The sequence below is a fragment of the Lissotriton helveticus genome, chromosome 7 (genome assembly GCF_964261635.1).
Source record: "Lissotriton helveticus chromosome 7, aLisHel1.1, whole genome shotgun sequence".
In the NCBI taxonomy this organism is placed as follows: domain Eukaryota; kingdom Metazoa; phylum Chordata; class Amphibia; order Caudata; family Salamandridae; genus Lissotriton; species Lissotriton helveticus.
The window spans coordinates 624,630,153-624,652,110 of NC_136068.1; the positions used below are offsets into that span (position 1 = coordinate 624,630,153).

Below are 21,958 nucleotides of genomic sequence, written 5' to 3' on the forward strand. Positions count from 1 at the left end.
ACCGTAACGGACCCGAAAGCTTCGACTCTGAAACCATCCGGTTCCAAAAACAAAGACGGGAAGATAGACTCCGGCACTACAGGCCCAACAAAACCTGTCTCCACGCAGAAATCTTCAATAGCGGTAACAAAGACCACAAGGCCTGATACGGACAAGCCTAAACCACCTTCGGCACTGAAGAAATTGCCACAGGACTCGATCACTCCTCCTAAGGCAAAAAACACTAAACAACCACTATCGGCACCTAAGAAATCGGCGCCGAAGAGGATTATACAAGAGGAAGATCTATTTACACTAGATCCAAAACTGAAAAAGGTCTATATCAATCCAAAAACTGGACATGTGGAAGCAATTCCTCACAAAAAGAGACCAGCAGACACACCACTTCTAACTGTGGTTCCTGCCAAAAAGGATTGTGCAACTTCTCCAATGCACCCTTCCTCTCCTTCACCTTCTTCCTCTCCTATCACTACATATATTGAGCCTATAACTTCTCCTGCTCAATCTCCTGCATCATCACACCACACTGACGAAGAGTATGACTTAGGTGGGGGCGATGATGTACTAGAGACATATACATACCCATTAGATGAGGATGAGGATATCAACCCAGAATATCCCAAAGAGGATGATGCATATAATTTCCAACCAAATAATGCACCAGACATCCCTGACCCTCCATACTACCCAACAAAACCTTCCCCTCCAGAAGATCGTATTGGGTTCAATCATCTATTAAACAGAGCTGCACTTTACCACGGAGTTCCAATGCACTCTGATGCCATTGAGGAGGATTTCTTATTAGACACTTTTGAGCAGTCACAAAGATCTACTCAAATACTACCTATTATCAAAGAGGTCATTAAACATGCTCCAGAGATTTTTAAAGATCCAGTAAGGTGTAGGGTACTAAATCCCAGAATAGAGAAAAAGTATAGACCAGCACCAGCTGATCCAGTCTATATTAAGGGACATATGCCATTGGACTCTTTAGTAGTGTCAAATGCACGTAAAAGAGCCAATTCCCAGACTTCTGGTGACACCCCCCCCGCCTGACAAGGAATCAAAAATCATTGATGCGTCAGGGAAACTGATTGCTGCACAGGCAACAAACATATGGCGCATAGCAAACACACAAGCCTTACTCTTACGATACAATAGGGCTCACTACGACCAACTAGAAAAATTAATGGAACACCTACCAGATCAATACAAAGATCAGGCAGCAGAGCTCTTACAGGAAGGCAAATTAATATCTAATGCCTCAATTAAATGCGCACTAGATGTAGCTGACACAGCATCCAGGGCAGTTAAAACTAGGGTTATCCTCAGACGTCATGCATGGTTACGCATTTCCGGTTTCAAGCCAGAGGTACAAACTACCATCCTCAACCAGCCCTTCAATCAGAACCAGTTGTTCGGACCAGAGGTAGATAATACACTAGAGAAGATGAAAAAGGACACAGACACTGCTAAGTCTATGGGTGCATTACAATTCACCCAGACTAGAAGTTCTCTTCGTCGCTGCTCTTATAGAGGTGGCTCCAAACAAACCGGCGCAGATAACACATCGTCTTTTAAAATGCATACACAAACCCCCTCTAATAAAAGCTACTTTAGAGGAGGGTACAGAGGCAACAACAATAAGGGAAGCGGTAGAGGTAATAACAACAACTCCTCTTCCACTCCCAAACGGTGACTTCCCTCTGCTTCCCCTACAGCATTCCAAATTTTAAATGATCCAACATGGTTACTGCCTAGAACTCACAGCAACCCCCCCAAACATACTACCCAGGCAGCGTCCAATGTCCACAGAACACATAACTCTGCTTCAACAGGAAGTTCTAGCACTTCTACAAAAATATGCTATTCAAGTGGTTCCCTTACAGGAACAAGGAACAGGAGTCTACTCCCTGTATTTCCTAATACCCAAAAAGGACGGGACATTAAGACCGATCCTCGACCTCAGGCCCCTAAACCACTACATTCAATCAGATCATTTTCACATGATCACTTTACAACAAGTACTCCCATTACTACAACAGGGAGACTTTCTTACAACACTAGACCTAAAGGACGCCTATTTTCATATTCCTATTCATCCTGCGCACAGGAAGAATCTAAGATTTGTCATACTAGGACACTATCAGTTCAAAGTCCTTCCATTCGGGGTCACAACAGCACCACAAGTGTTTACAAAGTGCTTAGCAGTAGTAGCAGCACATCTCAGAAGACAACAAATACATGTCTTCCCTTACCTCGACGACTGGCTCATAAAAGCAAGATCGTTCAACCAGTGTGTACAACACACAAAACAAACAATACAAACATTACACGACTTAGGGTTTACGATAAACTACACCAAGTCGCACCTAGAGCCTTCGCACGTACACCAATATCTAGGAGCTACCATAGACACATCAGCAGCTCTAGCCTATCCCAGTCAAGCCAGGATTCAAAGCATTCAGAGCTTAGTCTCCCTTTTTCAATGCCAGCACTCTCTTCAAGCCAGAGTATTCATGAAACTAATAGGCATGATGGCGTCTTGCATCTTCATAGTTCCTCACGCAAGACTGCAAATGTGCCCACTACAAGAATGTCTAGCACAACAGTGGCATCAGGCTCAAGGTCAGCTCACAGACTTGGTGTTGGTAGACAGCCGTACATATCGCTTTCTGCAATGGTGGAACACCAAAAACTTGACAAAGGGACGGCCGTTCCTAGAACCTGTTCCACAAATAGTGCTTACAACAGATGCATCCCTCACAGGATGGGGAGCCCATCTCCTCTCCTGCACTATACCACTCAAGGCCAATGGAACAACCAACAAAAACTGTTCCACATCAATCATCTGGAGTTGCTAGCGATTTTTCTAGCACTCAAAACTTTTCAAGTACAAGTACAAAACAAAGCTGTTCTAATCCGGACGGACAATATGGCAGCTATGTACTATATACAAAAACAGGGGTGGGGGCACACACTGCAACAGTCCCAGCTTGCACAGAACATTTGGAGATGGGCCATCCCTCAAAACATACACCTGACTGTATAACACCTCCCAGGAATTCACAATCAGATATCAGATCTGTTGAGTCGTCAGTCAAAACAGATCTATTTGTAGATGCCCCCACTTTTGGAAGAATGGTTGGAAAACTTGTGGGTGCAGCTCCCAGTCGTGAATCTGTTTGCCACCCACGAAAACGCAAAATGCCCAACCTTAGCCGCCAGGTTTCCACACCCACGGTCGGAGGGGAATGCAATATGGATGAACTGGTCAGGCAGATTTGCGTACGCTTTTCCGCCTCTCCCACTCATTCCACTAGTAGTACGCAAGCTCAGACAACAGTCTCTGAAACTAATACTAGTGGCCCCCACATGGGCACGACAGCCATGGTTCACCACGCTACTAGATCTCTCACTGGTTCCACATCAGAAATTACAGCTCACGCCATCCCTGTTAACATAGAACCATGGAGAAATAAGACACCCCGAACCAAGCCAACTGAATTTAGCAATCTGGCTCCTGAGGTCTTAGAGTTTGGCTACTTAAACTTACCACCAGACTGTATGAATATAATTAAAGAAGCTAGAAGACCCACCACTAGAGCATGCTATGCTGCTAAGTGGAAAAGATTTGCAATATTATTTGCTACCTTCTACACCTACAAAGGTCCAACTTGGCTTATTCTTCCATACGACTATTAAAAAGAATAATCCCACCTAGGTTACCACCTGCACCAGTATGGAACCTAAACGTGGTCCTTACAAGGCTTATGGGCCCCCCTTTTGAGCCTTTACACAAGTGTGAACTGCAATTTCTAACATGGAAAACTGCCTTCCTTGTTGCCATCACCTCTCTCAGAAGAGTCAGTGAAATACAAGCATACACAATAGAAGATCCATTTTTTCAAATACACCCTAACAAAGTGGTTCTTAGACCTAATCCTAAATTCCTGCCAAAAGTGATTACTCCTTTTCACCTTAAGCAATCCGTAGAGTTACCAGTTTTAAAAATAAAAAAAGACTCTGTTGCGGAAAGGGCTTTACACACATTAGATGTTAGAAGAGCTCTTTTATACTACACAGACAGGACTAAATACTTCAGAAAAACAACTAATTGTATCTTTCTCTTCCCCACACAAAGGCAATCCCATCTCTAAAGGAGGAATTGCCAGATGGATTGTAAAGTGTATTCAAATATGCTATCAAAAAGCTAAACGTACACTAACAGTTCCTCCTAGAGCGCACTCCACTCGCAAACTAGGAGCCTCTATGGCTTTCTTTTCATATTCTTTTCATATGTATTGAAGAGGATTTGCAAACATAGTTTCATCATTATTTCCTAGCTATACATCTGTGATAACTAACCTATTCAAAATAAATATCTTGGATCACAACAACAGCGTTCTATAATCTCAACATAAAAAGGCCGAAAGAAAGCGAAAGATAGAAAAATAAAGATAATAAATCGGGAGAAAAACACAGGCTGTGACATTATAATGGTCTGATCCACAATCCATCTTTATCTATGTGATCGCTAGCTCTGTAGGAATTGGATCAGCAATCCATCTTTTAAGCGGAGCCCAGATTACATGACCCCTTTTTCGGGCAGCCCGACCTTTACATTTAAACAGTTCCTTTTCCAGATGATATATAGCCAGTAAACGGCTGATCCAAGCTTGAAATCGGGGGGGGGGGGGGTTCTACATATTTCCAGTAGGTTGAAATTAAGTCTCATTACCTCTATGGCTTTCTTAGGAAACATACCACTAGAGGACATATGCAAGGCAGCAACATGGTCTACCATACACACCTTCACTAAACACTATTGTGTTAACGTGCAAGCCAAGCAGCAAGCTGCAGTAGGCCAAGCTGTCCTTAAAACACTATTTCAGTATGCTGCAACGGATACAAGCGAACACCGCTAGGGGAGACACTGCTGCACAATCGTTGCTAAGTGTACAATCTGCAGCTCATATGCCTCGAACGGAATATGCTACTTACCAGTATGCATCTGTTCTTGGCATGTAGAGCTGCAGAGTTGTACACGCCCTCCCGCCTCCCCGGGACTTGTATCCGTTCCAGTACTCATCTTACTTAGATGCACACGCATGGACATCCTTTCTCTTTACTTCTACTAACTCCATCATTTCCCATCATGGCGAAAAACAATCTGAGGATGGACAACAACCTGCAATCATCCGAGCCCAACACCAGGTGGGGATCTATTGCTAAGTGTACAACTCTGCAGCTCTACATGCCAAGAACAGATGCATACTGGTAAGTAGCATATTCCTTTTCTATTGTACTGGAAACAAAACAAAAAAAAAGCATAGCCGTGAAAACGATCGTGCTAAGGCCATGCTATTTGAAAGCACGCCACTATGCGCGCGCTTGTGCGGCGAGGACCAGAGCTATGAGAACAAAATGGCGTGGGACTGTCCACTCCCGAGGACACGCGCAGGATGTCTGCATTGGACTGATGTCAAAAGCAGCCATCTTTGTCAATGAAGACGCGTGCACGAGCCCACGGGGAGAATTGATTCCAAAAAGTCCTCTCTAGCGAGAGCAGCGCATGCGCTGCTTTCGCCAGGCGAGACTTAAGCAGAACTACATCCAAGTGAAAGGAGCCATTTGGTTCTTTGTCTGACTTGAATGTGCTTGCAATGCATGCACATGCATCAAAACATGAAACCCTAACCTACCGGCTTTGTCAACCCTTGCGCTCAGTCCAGAGGTACATGCGCGCACTCTTGCTTATGATTTTGTGCTTGTACAACTGTAGTTTTGTATCATTGTGCGGAGGGGAGATGTCTGGATAATTTAAGTGGAAACATCACTTGCAATTTTGCAGGTATGCACGATTCACTGTCCCTGAGTTCTTATGTAATGTGCATATTAGAGACACATCTGCTACCTTCACTCAAACAGAACTTCTGTTTGTCACTTACACGCATTTAGCCCGTGCATACAACGCAACAGGACAAAAAGAGAAAAAACACAGGCAGAACACGCAGCCGTTAAAATAACGAGCATTGAAAATGCAATAGGTCTCGCCTTTTGATTAAGTTAAAGCCATCTGCTTTGCTATACAATACCATTAGCAAAGCAAATGGCTTTAATTTAATCAAAGGCGCGACCTATCCCATTTTCAATGCTTGTTTATTTTTTTTTATTTTTTTTTTTGGGGCGTTCTGGGGCGTTCTGGAGACCTTTTATGTTAAAAAAATAAAATTAATAAAAGCAAAGAAGAACATGAGAAATTTGCTGTAAAATGGCGTTCCAGGGGCAACCTGCACATGTACAATGATCTACTTTAAAATTATTTGTAAAGTGTAAGAAAGTAGCTCTGTATATACTGGACCAAAGTAAGGTACAGTGCGGTTGGAGGGGACCCTTGCCGTTAGGCTGCAGGCGTCGTCTGGGTCATCGAGGAGGGTATTGGGCACTGGATTCCAGGTCTCAATCGCCGGGGGAACGTCCTCAGAGTTTTTGTCCACTCAGGCACAGGCCGGGCTTGGTGGGTGCAGAGTGTGCTGGATTCGCGGTTCTTGGCTGGCAACAGGGGTATTGCTGTTTGAGCAGAACCACTGCTCATGGGAATCCCAGTCTTTAAGAGGTTCAAGGCAGGCACGTCCTCTGGGGGTTTTCAAGGCTGCTGTAGGCAGAAGATGCCGGGATTTATCAGGAGCAGGTTCAAGGATCAATAGGGCTGGGGCCAAGTCAGTTGGGGTCGTCCTCTTGTTAGCAGCTGCACGGCAGGTCTTCATCTTCTTTCTCGTTTTCGAATCGGGATCTGCGGAAGGAAGGTACAGGGTGTCCCTAAATACTAAATTCAGGGGTGTTGCAGGTAGGGTCCCTGCCCTGGGGTGAGTACACGCCCTATCCTGCTCTTCTCCTGTGGGAAGGGGGCAGGAGCCTATCTCTGATTGGGCAGGGCTCCCCATACTCAAGATGGCTGGAGCCCGGAGTTGTGCTTCACCTCGCCTCTCCCATCTGAGGGGTGGAGTTGGCACAGGCTGGCACACCCCTTTCCTCACTGAGGGTTTCCCGCCAGCCTTCCCGCCAGAGTGGGGTCAGAACGGGCGGGGCCCTGTTATGGAGTACAGCAAGTGGCCTGGAGAAGCTCACAAAGGCGGCATGCCTTTGATGCTTCCCCTGCCTATCCTGGGGGAGGAGACCTAGCGCGTCGCCCAGGACATGCATTGTTGCAGGCCCAGGAGAGTAGATGGCTCTCTACCCGGGGGCCCAGCAACATGTCTGCTGTGTGCCAGCCTAGGCAGCCTCTCAGACAAGACGTGGATTGTAGGTTAGGTTTTAGGGGGCATCTCTAAGATGCCCTCTGTAGTGCATTTTACATTAAATCCCACACTGGCATCAGTGTGGGTTTAATGTGCTGAGAAGTTTGATATCAAACTTGTCAGTCTTCATGTAGACATTATGGTGCTTTGGAGTTCGTAATGATAACCTCCCAGCCCCATATACTCTTAATGGCATCACTGCACTTACAGTGCCCAGGAATGGCCCTGGATACTTTAGGGGCACAGGGCTCATGCACCTGTCCCCACACCACTGGCATAGGGCACCCAGCTAGAGGGGTGACTGATGTATGCCAGGGCAGTGGGTATGTGGACATGGCACACAGGGATGTCTGCCATGTCGACTGTTTCTTTAGTTCTGCATTAGGACACTCTGGGGGGGGGTGTGTGTGTGTGTGTGTGTGTGTGTGTGTGTGTGTGTGTGTGTGTGTGTGTGTGTGTGTGTGTTCCCCCCCCCCGTGTGTCCCCAAGGATGGCACAATAAGTGCTGCAGCCCTTAGGGGTCTTATCTGGCCATAATGCCCTGGGTACCATTTACCAGGGACTTGACAGGTGGCCAGAGATGCCAATTGGGTTCTTAGTTTCAACACATTTTTAGGGAAGGAACACAGGCCCTGGGCACCTGATTGGCAGGAGCCCAGGGCACACTCAGTCAAAGCACATCAGCAATTCAGTAAAAAGTGGGGGCATACCATGCAAGTAAGATGGCACTTTCTCACAGAAAGAATATTTGTGACAGAACTAGGATTATTGGTAGGTAACATTTCCTTATTTTTCTTGAAAAATAAAACTTCTGGTACACAGAAATGCTCTAGTTTTGTACTTGGTGTCCAGGATGTCCCACTTGGACGGTGGACTAAGGGTTGCAAGTAAAGGTGTTACTACTTTGAATGCTTGTATTTGTATGTTCCTTTTCCTAAAATCTGGGCCCTTTAAATGTGGCTATTTTCCTAATATCTGTTATTTCTTTTGTTTCATTCCATCTGCAGGAGGCAGAGATTGAGAATAGGATTGCAGAGCTCAAGAAGGAAGGATTCTGGTCTACCAGAAGATTGTCAAAAGTACCAGAGCCGCTTCGCCCCAAAGTACACTGGGATTACCTCTGTGAGGAGATGCAGTGGCTGGCAGCAGACTTTGCCCAAGAAAGGCGGTGGAAGAGGGGTGTTGCCAGGAAGGTGAGTTTTACAGGGCAAGTTGCAGCTGGGACTTCAAGGAAATCTGAACACACAGGGGATTCTCTAGATTCATGCCAGCATGTGTGAACAGGGTTGTGGTTTTGAGCACTGTAAAAGTAAATGCAGTGTGTGATGTTGTAGATCGTATGCTGTACCCGCACCATGGCAAAGTGTTATTTTGAAATCATTTAATTTTGATGTTCAGCGCATGACCTATGACAAGAGAGCCTTGTCCCCTGAAGCCCACAAGGTATAGGCACAGAGACTCGACAACTCAACCAACCAGTGAAGCAAATGAGGAGAATAAATACAAGTAGCAATGTCAGATGTCTGGACAATACTTAAGACGTTATAGGTAAAAAAGATTCTGAGCTACACTGGAGGCCTGTTAGCACACTTACAGCATGATTGATCAGATTGTGTGAGACTTGGCGGGTATTGGAGTTTTTTTTTAAATTTAAGATGCATTTTTTTAATTTAAGATGCACTTTTTTTTATTTTTTTAAAAAGAAAAACCTTTATTAAGGCAAACAGAGCAATACAGTCGCAGGCCTACAACCACAGGGGCCGGCCGCAAAATCAGGAGATAAAGACAGGGCATTGTAAATGTGTACGATAAAAGGAGGAAGCACGTTATAATCGTAATACGTGGTCGTAGCACAGCGAAGCACAAGGATAGAAGAGGTTTCATTTTTATAATATTGAGAAGGAGGCAGCGGCTATATCAACAGAGGCATCACACTACACAATAGACAAAAAGAGACAAAAGGGGTGTACCCCTCCATGCAATCAGAAATCAATGATAAGCAATAAGGCCGAAAACACCCTACGCCCGCCGAAGGCAGGCCAGGAGTAAAGGTCAAACAATGGCAAGCAATTTAGCTAAATTTCGTGTAGAAAACCCACCCGTACAAGACAGAAAGAAAAGACAAGTGCAGATGCCTAACAGGAAAAGGATGGAAGAAGAAGATATAGCCAACCCCCTTGGGAAGAAAGAGAGAAAAGGACCATAGAACAAAACAAACTAAAATAACAAAACCCTCCCAACACCCGCCACCCTACATCACCGTATTGGCCATGGCCTACCCCACTAACAGCGTGCCTGTCGCCCCAGAGTCACCCTAAAGAAAGGAAATAAAGAGAGAAAAAGAAGACTATAAAGAAAAAGAATGAGGAGAGGAGCCGGCGATTTAGATACCCGGTCCCCCCCACCCCCGCAACTAAAATCGTAGAGACCGAGGCCATAGAAAGTACAGAGAGCAGCGAACGCACAAAACGCAATCAATAACAGCCCTACAAGACGTGTCCTTGAATCACCATTAACCAGCAAGAAGTCCCTCCAAGACCCAAGCGAGGTCACCCCTGGCCACTTCTGTGAATAGTAGAACTGCTAAACAGCCTTGCAGTCAGGAGACAGGTCGATACAAAAAGTCCAATCCTTCCAGGCGGAGCAGGCAGCGCCTTCGCACAACATCGTCCCAGCCACCAAGAAACAGCCAACGATACATGGCGGCGGCCAGAATGCAACAATACTCCGACCACCAACGAGACCAAGTCCAAAAACAGGTCTGCAAAGCACGGAAAGGAAAGCACAGGATGCGGGAAGCACCGCAGCACAGGAGCCAGATCCATTCGCACCCTCAAAATTGGAGACTCATCCGGGGACCCCGGCACAGCGACCGAAGGAGATTCAGCGGCACCAACTCGGGGGAAAGCCACTACGCCACAAAATGGCGGATCGGCAATGGCAGCGATCCGTACCTCCAAGTCCCGGGATTTCCGGAGCAGAGCAGTCCGCAGAGTAACCAGTGCAACCAGCACGTGACTACGCGTAAGCGTCTCCCCATGTAGCCGAAGTCCGGGGGTCTCAAATGCAGCGGTGTCTCCGGGAGGGGTGCACTCCAAGGGGCCATCCGCCATCTTAGCCACTTCGTTCTCCGCCACTTCCCCTCCACCTCCGAGTCCAGTCCGACCACCAGAGGCAACAGGTCTCACGGCTGATCGTCAGCGGTCGACGCCTGGTGCGGAAAGGAGAGTCACCGAAAGGCCGGGTGCGCTCCCCGCAGCTCTCCGGGAGCCAACCGCCGGTTCCCGGACGGGACTATTAACATGGGCGGGCGTCACACCCAAGGGGAACCAGGCGACACGGCTTCTCTCCGGCTCGTCAACAGCTCGGGCATACGGAGCATCCCACTATTGGGAGTGGGTCAGCACCATCTCTCCCGGCTCGTGGCTCCCAGGCTCCCACTGACCGGCTTCTCATCCAAACCAGGGCCGCCAACACTACGAACACTGCCGGGCGACCTCTGCACTCGAGGCCCCGGCGTCAGCGCCAAGAAGGCCAGCAAGCGGACGAGGGCAGTTCTTCGGATCTACTGCACGGTGGAGCCCCAAAAATAGATGGTAAGTGAGCGCTTTTCTCTAACAACATAGATCATAAAGCCTCGCTCAGGATTATCAACAGGATAGGCGTGCGGGGAGGAAGGGACCTCAGAGCGAAGCGTTCATGCGACTGTTTCGATCGCCATCTTGGCTCCTCCCCAAGATGCACGTTTTTAAAATGATGCCTCCTACTGCACTTTTCTCTTTGGCAGATATCCATAAGGCGCACAGTCATTGCCAGTAAAGTGTCTGACCTTTGGGTAATTTAGTGCAAAATGAGGATGAAACCAAGTGGTGTTTCAAGGAACACACAGCTGCACTCAAGTCTCCACAGGGGGCGTTTGAAGAATAAGAAGAGAAGCCAAAATGATTGGTTGTGGGTGGTCAAACGCTTCTATGGATTTTATAGAAAAAAAACTCCTTCGTCTCTTGAGGCAGACTCTGATTTAGGAGAGCAGTATAAAATAACTCAAAGAAACATACAAATCCACGAAAGACCTATTCCCAAGTCGCACGCATCGGGCAGAACAGGAGCCATCTATTCTAAAATTAAATTGTTCGAGGCGTGTGTGGCTCTATATACATATGCTCTGCTTAGTCTTGCGATCCAGTGTTGGGTATAGATGTGTGCAAGTTGTTTGTGTTCGAAGAAGGCTTTTTGGTCATGAGGTAGTGCGACGACTCCTCTTCTTAATAATATGCATTGGCATAGACTTCATTGCTCGATTTTCTTTCCGCTGTCTGGTTTCGACATGTGATCCAGAGCTACACCATCTGTGCGCTTCTCGAACTTGACTGATCCTCTCTCTTTCTGTTTTTTTAACTTTACCATGTTAGATCGACATCTGGATTTTATCTAGGGCTCCCGGTTTCATGGTATTTGTATTTTGTTTTCTGTCTGTTTTTATCCATGTATATTTTTTGCTAATTTTATCTGTATCTATATTTATTTTGGGTTCTGTAGAAAAATTAAGCTGAAACCGATATATTTCCACATTTATTTAACAGATAAATATGCGCTCATGCTTAAATGCCTAAGAAGTTTTAATGATATGAAAACGCACAGATGGTAAATCAATGCCCTCATATGAAAACCTACACATAATTAGTATCAACCTTGTACATATCTACTACTGTTTGACCTTTTTACCAAAATTCCTTTCTTTTCTAACCCTCTTGCCTGTTAATCTGCACAGCCAGTTGCTTGCCAACCCTGACTGACAACATTTAGAATCACTCCCCAAAAAATCAAATTTCCGTTTTTATTCATGTTTAAAAAATAAATACAGAAAGGAAAATAAATGGGTTTCTGTCTGTATCTATCTGTAAAATTCCGTAAAACAGAAAGTAGTGAGCCTTAATTATAATGCTTCGAAAGACTCTCTGGTTGTTCTCTGCCAATCGCGGGGCCTCGCCCTCTAGGGCGTCCCTTGTCTTGTCTCCTCTGCTTCTTGACAATGCCTCGACTGTGGTTGAACGGACGCCCTTCAGATATTGTCGAAATATCCCTGGACTGATCTGAATCAGGTCTGTAACCAGAGTACGAGACTGTATGTGACACCTGCTGCGTGAAAAAACTCTTGATGTGCGAACAAAATCTCACCATTGCGGTCAGGCCTGTCACCTTGGGATTTCACCTAATAGCGGAGACTACACTCCAGATCTCTTCGAAGGGGATCACCATGCAAAGCCCTCTGCTGCTGATGACTTTCTCGCCTGATGCTAGTTCTTGCTCTGATCTGGAGAATTGAGACCTTCCTTTGGCACAGGTGGTTGTGAGTATGGCTCACCCACTCGATCTCCCTTGACAAACCTTTCATGTCGAGTAGCCTTCTGCGAAAGGGCAACCAGCTGCTCTGGAATCGCTGAGCATGGCTTGAGAGACACCACTGCTTTCAGACAATGCACTCACACCAAATCTTTGCTTCGGATACATTGGGCAGCCTCAGATCCACCTTGATGAAACCATCGAAGCTGGTGGCCTCAGCACCACTCAGTCCAGCCTCGGCATTGACTCACCCTCCTGAGCCGAAAGCCTCGACGTATAAGCTGAAATCGACGCCATGTCCTAAAACCTCCGCACAGCTAAGGCACATTGAGGATGCAGCCAGTTTGCAAGTGAATCACACTTGCCCACCAGTGAATATTCCACAGGTCTCCGAACGCCAGCTGAGTTCATGAACATGCCCATTCCAACAAAACATAGATCGAAGTCGACAAAGCTACCAGCCCCATGCTGGACATGGAGCTACCACCACCCCTTCATCTCCACCTAGATCACTGCATTCTCTATCCCGCGTTATTCACCATCTGACCCCCCTCATATACACCTCCGGGATCACTGCACTCTGACATATGATGACATGGGGGGGATAGGTGGAAACGGATGATACATCCCCACCTGGCGACACCCCCTCCTATGACCTGGACACTCCAGGGGACATTGATCCCGATCTATACCTAGCACAAACCACATCTCCTGAAGGCTCCATCTTACCACGAGCTGGTAGCTAGGGCAGCTTCATACCAACCTTCACCACCACCCACTGCTCCACCCAATATTTGCTTATGCTCAATGGCATGTTGCGACCAGCCCCTGACATTGCCAAGACCCAGTCAGAGCCCGGGTTATTGCTCCCTGGATGGTTAAAAAGTATTAAGTGTACCCAATAGACCTCATCTGCATTAAGTGAGCTAACTCTCAGAGCACCGACGACACCCCTCCATCCAGATAAGGAGACTAAACGTATCAATGCCGCAGCGCAGTCAATCAGTGGCACATCGGTAGGGGCCACCTAGAAGCAGCTGCAGAGGGGGACTATGGGACAAGTCCAGTAGCTCCCAATGGGGGGCTCTGTCCGTGAGGATCTTGGGAGGAGGGGGCACAGTCTGTGTTCGTGGACCTGGGCCGGGGAGCTTGGGTGCACGGCGGTTCCCATGTGTCGAAGGCGCTCTCGGTTCTTAGTAAGACCTGCAGACTGGGACAAAACAGAACAGCTGGGCTGCTCTCTGCTCGCCTCTGCAATGCTGACGTCCCTTGTAGGCTGGTCGGTCATTGCCATGTTGGAATCCGAATCAGTGCCGGACTGGCCGTAGGGGGCACCGGGCAATCCTCCGGTGCGCTGCATGGGTGGGGGCCGGTTTTGGACCCCTGGGGGCCTTTTTTGTTACAGGGCCGTTTTTGCAGCATAGCTGCAAAATCGGCCCTGTAACAAAATCGGCAGAAAAACGGCCCTGGCAAAGAGCTCGGCTGCACCCCCAACCCCCCGCGAGGGAACTTGAAACAAGGGTTGATTGCTGCAAGGTGTCCGGTACCTCTGGTATTGGTGTGGGCGGTTCTTGGAGTCCTGGCTTCTCCAAACTTGTCAGCGAGACCGATCTGACCTTGGAGCACAATTGTCTTCTCCTGGGGGGCTGCTTAGTCTGTGAACCCGATGGTCAGCAGAAAGGTGAACTGGATGTTGCTTTCTGTGCATGCAGGTTGCAGGGTAGTGGCTCCTCCACTATAAGGGGAATGCCGACGGCTTGGCTAAGTGCTGGTAGCTCTCTGAGGCTATTGGAGGATTCACCGCTGCAGGATGAGTCAGATTATCGCGACCATAGCAGGCAGGGTTTGGTGTCAAAGTCCACAGTTTTTGCTTCTTCTTTGCCGTCCTTGTTTTGCCAGGTGAATCTGCTTTCCAGATGATAGGGGGACTCCTAATTAGTGCATTTAGGGGCATTAAGGTAAGTGATGAGTAGTAGCCAATGGGCTACTGTAGGAAGCTGGCAATGTATATACTATACAAAAGTGAGGTACTGTCTGCATAGTCAAGTGGAACCCCAAAGGTAGGCAGAGGCAAAGTTGGATAGAACCTCACTCTATTTGTGGTAGTGTGGTCGAGCAGTAAGGCAGTATCAGAGGACTGTGTTAAGCATCTGTTGTAAACACTCAGTCAGCAAATGAATTCACACACTCAAAGACTGAACTTCAGACCAGTGGTTTTTGTATCAAAATATTCTGTTCGAGGCATGTGGCCTGGTGAATTCATATCTGTGCATAGATCGCCGCCTAGTGTTGGGTCTGGATGATTGCACTTTGTTGTCTTGGAAGAGTCTTCGAAGTATCACGAGATAGGTGACTCCTCCTCTAGACTACAGTGCGCATGGGCATCCTCTCCATCCTCAGATTGTTTTTTTCCGCCATTGGGTTCGGATGCTAACTCCATAACTCCAACTTCGGAATCGAAAACAAAACTTTCTAAAGGCCAAAAGGCCTTTGACTTCGACGGTATTGTTCTCGCTCGGTACCTCTCTACTCGATTCTTTTAGTTATTTTATTTCTAGAACCAAGCAAGCTTGGCACAGGTAAGCAAAAAAAACTTTACAGTGATAAATGCTGATTGTAAAACAGTTCAATTGTAAATGTACTGTGGTTTGACTTGCAATATTGTTTCAGAGAAATGCAATCACTTTTAAATACAGTACATACACTTGAATGGGATTTTCAGTAAAATAGATAAGTTACTTTTTAATTACTTTTCTTACTCAGTGCTGTATGCAGCACGGGGACATATCCCTTAAACAGGTGAGTTTTTTTAATCATACACTTTGAAAGCATTTCTTTAGGTTTCAAAACTCCACACTTAAAAACTTTTTCAGGAAAAAGTGTCAATGTTATCCTACGGAGGAAAATATGGTTGTCAGTTGAGAGAAAGTGCCCTTTTTCTGCATGGTATGCCCCCACTTTTTGCTGAATTGCTGATGTTCTTTGACTGATTGTGCCATTGGCTCCTGCTAATTAGGTACCCAGAGCCTATATTCCTTCACTAAAATTGCATTGAAGCCTAAACCCAATTGGCATCTCTGGCCACAGGTCAGCCCCTGGTAAAAGGATACCACATGTATCCAGGGAACTGTGACCCAGCTTATCACAAATACCTCAGGTTTGTGATTGCAGGAAAACACATATCAATTCAAAGTACTAAGGATCTAAGGAAGGGTGTTTAGTAAGGTTCAAGAAAAGGGCGCACAGCTAAGTATTCGCGCAATGCAAATTCGTAATTCTAAGTAGATTGTAAGGTGCAAATAGGGTGAGGGGATGAGCCCTATAACCCCTCAATGTAGTGTCAGCCTAGGCTGACACTGCGTACAGTAACTAACAGAAACCCACGCACACTCTAATAGATGAACAAAGATGTCAGTGTAGACATATTGAGACAAATGGAGACAAAGCGTTTCATTTACAAACAAATGATAGGTTATCTTGGAATCAGTCGTTGGAAAAGTGACGTTTACTCAGCGTGACAGAAATAGTTTGTATAAAAATTAAGGAGGTAGGAAACGTGGATCTACTTTAAGAACCTCACAGAGGACGTAATTGTAAAATGAAAGGTGCGCTATATAGAGTTTCTGTTATGTAGAAAAAGTTTCACATATTTGAAAATGAACAACATTTCTACTGACTATTCAAGGTCACGAGTAGATCCACACTTCTCCAGTATTAGGGTGTCTTTCATAGATTCACATGCCTGAATATTCCCCGTTGTCGGAGTGGGAGTCTCACGGTAAATAAAATAGCAATAACATACTAATAATATGTATGTTCGAGGCATGTGGGCTGCTGAATTCATATCTGTGCATAGATCGCCGCCTAGTTTTGGGTCCGGATGATTGCACGTTGTTGTTCTGGAAGAGTCTTCGAAGTATCATGAGATAGGTGGCTCCTCCCTCGGACTACAGTGCACATGGGCATCCTCTCTATCCTCAGATTGTTTTTTTCCGCCATTGGGTTCGGATGTATCTTCCTTTACTCGAAGTTCGGAATCGAAACTACTCTTTCTAGAGGCCAAAAGGCCTCCGCTATCGTCGGTATTGTCTCGTATCGGTACCGAAAACTTCTTTACAAACTTTATACTACTTGGGACGTCGAATCGGGCCGCGGGCCTTCTCGACGCCACGCGACCACTCGTCGATGGAACGGAGCCCATTCAAGAGATGCCCTCAATGTAACTCCAAATACCCACATATCGATAAACACCCTGTATGTAACAAGTGTTTATCTCCAGAACATGATGAATCCGACTGCCTAGCCTGTGCCCAGTTTCGTTCAAAAAAGACACTTCGAACTCGACGGGCAGCTAGACTCACCATGAAGAGACACGCGCCAGAGCCAGAGAATATCTTCGGCGACAAAGACGATCTTGTCGAGGCAGAAGCATATGAAGAACAGTCGGATCAAGGATCAGAGCATGACTCCGACTACTACATCGACGAGGAAGAAGACATCGGCGAGGTAGGGGACGACGAGCAAGGGATTGGAGCCGTAGAGGACGACTCCAGTGACGAAACGGGCCCAACCGTAACTACGGCGGCCTATACGTTCACCTCCATGGTTCAACAGGCTCAGGTCGAGGCAACGCCACAAGGCCTTAGCCAAGATCTCGAAAGACATTCTACAGCCCCGCAATACAGCCCGGCTAAGAAAATTACTAAAGAGCCGTCGAATCAACAAGCTCCAAGATTGGTGATGTCGAAACCAAAGGTGGTAGAACAGAAAACGAAACCGAAACTGATCGACTACACGGTCTTCGGACCGCATTACGTCGATCCATCGGAGTCGAGACCGAAGAAGCTCGTAGACAACACTGTCTTCGGCCCGAACTATGTTGAACCATCGGCGTCGAACATAAGTCATCGAGCCGAAAAGCAGCGCCCCGGTACCTGCGCCGAAACAAAAGGGCGTTGAACCGAAAACATCGGCGCCGAGTGCTGAAAAGACAAACAAGGGACTCGATCCAAAGAAGGTTGTCGAACCCAAACAAAAGGCCGACAAACCAATTGCTATCCAAAAGAAAAGCATTGAGCCGAAGAAAATCAAACTGAAAAACAGAATCTAACCTACATCAAAGGGCGTCGATCCAGGACCATCGGTTTCCAAAATCAGCACAAGTACAAAAAGTAGTACTCGAGCCAAAAAAGACTGTCAACAGAACTACGGCACCAAAGAGACCGGCACTACAAAAACAAACCGTAGTACCACAAAAGACAATCGGACCGATTAAATTTGGCCTACCACCTAGCTCAAAGTCAAAGGCGGTCGACAGGAATGCTTACATCCAGACCCTGAATCAGTTGAACAATCAAAACTCTATATTGATCCTAACTCTGGCAAACTCACTCTCTACAAGAGGAAGATTAGGCCAGAAACTAAAAGGGACACCTACACTATTCCACTTAAAAAGAAAAGGGACTGTTCTACCTCACCTATTATTTTTGAGCCTATTCAGTCACATTGGCCACACACATATTCATATACACCCACACACTCAGATGAGGAAGTGGATGAGGAATATGATCAAGAATACAACTATCCAGTGGATGCTGACCCAGACAGTCCCACACAGCCATGGGTTGACCCAACACAACCAGGTGATTCGCAGCCCATCCCTGATACACCTGCATACCCTGCTAGGCCTTCTCCTACAGAAGAGACAGCTACTTTTAATTCATTAATAGAAAGAGCAGCAAGCCATCACAATGTGGACATGCATGCAGATCCTGTAGAGGAAGATTTCCTCTTTGACACTTTTGCAACATCAGAAAGGACAGTTAAAACACTGCCCATGTTAAAAGGGGTACTTAAACATGCAGGGGACATATTTAAAGATACCACTAGGGCCAGGGTCATTAACCCAAGGATAGAAAGGAAATACAGGCCAGCGCTAGTAGACCCTACATACATTAAGGGACAACTGCCTCTAGATTCTTTGGTGGTGGCGAATGCACGTAAACGTGCAAACTCTCAAACAACTGGGGAAGCTGCACCCCCCGACAAAGAATCAAAGATTTTTGAGGCATCGGGGAAAAGGGTAGCCGCACAGGCGGCTAATATATGGAGAATATCAAACACGCAAGCCCTGTTAGCCAGGTATGACAGGGCACACTATGATACCTTAGAAACACTTTTACAGCATCTACCTGACGCTTACAAAGAACAAGCTGAACAACTAATACAAGAGGGAAAGCTAATCACAAACGCTTCCATTAAATGTGCCTTAGATGTGGCGGATACAGCTGCCAGATCTATTAACACTAGTGTTATGATCAGGAGACATGCGTGGCTACGCATTTCTGGTTTTAAGAACGAAGTTCAGTCCACTTTGTTAAACCAGCCCGTTAATCCTGACTTCTTGTTTGGTCCAGACGTAGATACAAGACTGGACAAAATGAAAAAAGACACAGACTGCTAAGTCAATGGGAGCCCTACAGTCACAACAACATAGAGGCTCCTTGCGTCGCTCAGGCTACAGAAGGGCTGCAAGAGGCAACTCATCACAGCAGACCACAAACTATAAAGGAAACACACAAACCACCTACAATAAAAACAATGGAGGTGGATACCGCGGCAATAATAACAAAGGCAGAGGACGAGGGAACAACACCACCAGATCCTCTGCAAATACAAAACAGTGACTCCTTAGCGCTACCCCCAGACCACATACCACCGGTCGGGGGACGTTTACAACAATTCCTACCAGTCTGGAAAAACATCACTACAGACAAGTGGGTAAGGCAAATTATCCAACATGGCTATTGCCTAGAGTTAACCTCCACACTACCCAACATACCTCCAAAACACTGGCCTATGTCCGCAGAACACCTCAACTTATTGCAACAAGAAGTTATCAGCATGCTGCAAAAAGGGGCCATAGAACTAGTACCATTAGAACATCAAGGTACAGGAGTATATTCGCTATACTTCCTTGTGAGAAGTTGGCCTGATGTGCAGTGTTCACTATTCTAGTGATCACTATATATCAGTCCAAACAACCCTTATTGATGATTGGTTGTAAGTCAACCTTATAGACCAGCTATCCTAGTAGCATGGATACGAGCAGTCTAAGGCTAAGACTCTAGAGGGCGTGTTAAGCCAGCTGTTTTACCATCACATTACCCCTTGAACACCCAGTGAAAGGACACCACACAAGTGTTATGAAAATAAACAATGTATTTATTAGAATCACAACAACCCTGTACTCTTTATGAGGACAGGGTGCTAGGCACACAACAAAACTCTTACGAAAATACTTAAGTTAGCACGTTATACACAAATGCCCGAGGGGCACGAAAAACCATATACTTTAAAAGTGGAATGCGAAATTACTAGCAGGTAAGTACAGTACTAATAGGCTTTGGACTCGCTAGGACTTGACTATAGAATCGTTAGATTACTTCTAGGAGACCTAGGGGACTCGGGTGCAGAGTGTGCACTCTCACGCGGGATGCGGGACAAAGTCTATGGAAGCTAGTAAAGGCAAAGTTAGTGTTCACGGGCGAACCCGACCTGGTAGGAAGAAAACGACAGTGGATCCTGACCCTAGGATAGTGAGGCTATGCTGGGACACCGAAGTGCCGAAGTTACCTAGCCCAGGGGCTGCAGCTGCATAGGTCTGAAAAGACGTCGGGGATCTCGTTGCCGGACCAGGAGCCTGGAAGAAGGAAGTTGCTGGCAGGCGACCAGTGAAGGAAAGTTCGTTGGATCCAAGCCTGGATCGAGGAAGAAGAAACCTGAAAGCAGAGGGGACCAAGTTCTTGAATCACTAGCCAGTGATTAAGTGGGCACCAGGATGGCACCGGATGGCAGTCACCTCGACTAGGTGAGTGGGCGACGCTGGCTCTGCAGATCTCACGGACCAGGAGGCGTTGTCGGCGACCAGGATGGAGAGGCGAGCTGTCCCACGATGGATGAAGCTGTCGGCGTCGAAGTTACCCAGGATTGGGCAACAAGCCTTGGCTAATTCAAGCCCACGCGGTGGACTCAAAATGGCGTCTTGAGTGGACCAGGAGGGTCCGGGGTGCTCCTCTTCGGGAAGGGAGCAAGGGCCAGTCTGGAGCAACCAGACCAGCAGCAGTGATGTCGTCGGGCGTCGTTCAGAAGGCCACAAGCCAGCGGGCTAGTAGCCAAACAACGCGGTGAGCAGCAAAAAGCAGGAGGGCCCCACGCAGATCGTGGAGATGCTGGGAGGCTGCGCTTCGGTGCTGGAGCTGCTCAGGGTCGGGGCTTCTCGGACCCCAAAGCACTCACCAGGAAATTACTCGGCGGGCTTGCTGGAAAGAAGTCGTGCAGTCTTGAAGATGGCCGGTCCCTCGAGGTCTCGTCACACCCACGAATCTCAGCGTGACTGATGATGCAGGTAGAGGTCAGAGGTGCCAGGGAAGCCGGTTCTCGTCGAGCTGGGCAGTCTTGATCCGGAGGAGAGACTTGCAGCAGACCGCAGTGTTCTTAAGATGGTGCCTGCGGATGCAGGGTGACTACTCCTTAGTCACAAGGGAGAAATCTTAGGAAGAAGTCTTGAGTTCCTTTCGTGGAAAGTAGTTTCAGGATTCAAAGATGATCTGATCTGGAAGGGGGCCAGTTCCTACCTTTATCCTGTAAAAGGGGGCTGGCACGCGACTAAGTCCTGCCCTAGGGGTGGGACTAGGAGGGGGGTGGTTACACCCACTTCCTTGGCGGGCTTTTCCCCAGCACAGGGTCTGGAGTGACCCTGGAACTGGTTCCAGCCAGCCTATGCACAGTGAGCACCGGGGTGCCACGTGCAGTCACCTTCGTCTAAAGCCCTGCCTACCTACAATACACAAAACCCTGTCTGGGACGGTGCTGGCACCGCCCCTGGCAGGAAACCCTTTGTCCTTATCTCCTGCTCTGGGAGGACTCCCAGCAGCAGGAGGGCAGACTTGTGTCTCGGTGGCAGCATCCATTTTGTGGATGCTAAGGCTCTGTCTGACTTTTAACCGGGTTTAGGGGTTACATACATGTCGTGTCCCTCTAGAAGGGTGGAATGCTAACCCCGTCGCCAGAATTGGCGAGGGGTTAGTATTCCAATTCGTATGACACCTTACTCGACATGTTTTGATAAAGCGATACCAGAGTTGGCATATAACCGCGAGGATTATAATGCACTTAAGAGTATATGGTATGCGATATCATGGAAACGGCTAAGGGATGGATCCCGAAAGCCGCAGACAGGCTCAGCTCATGCCAGAGCACCATCTCACACGATTCCAAGCACTCTGCCTTCAGGATTGTTAAGGCCTGCCATA

General features: G+C 47.1%; 1 protein-coding gene across 4 annotated transcripts in view; it reads left to right on the forward strand.

The window, feature by feature from the left end:
* Positions 1 to 21,958, forward strand: part of SRCAP (Snf2 related CREBBP activator protein) — a 1,816,344-nt gene that overhangs the window by 240,536 nt on the left and 1,553,850 nt on the right. For all 4 annotated transcript variants that reach the window (XM_078652845.1, XM_078652844.1, XM_078652847.1 and 1 more), the window contains one exon: positions 8,309 to 8,494. In XM_078652845.1, the coding sequence (XP_078508971.1) occupies positions 8,309 to 8,494 (186 nt within the window). The remainder of the gene's footprint in view (positions 1 to 8,308; positions 8,495 to 21,958) is intronic.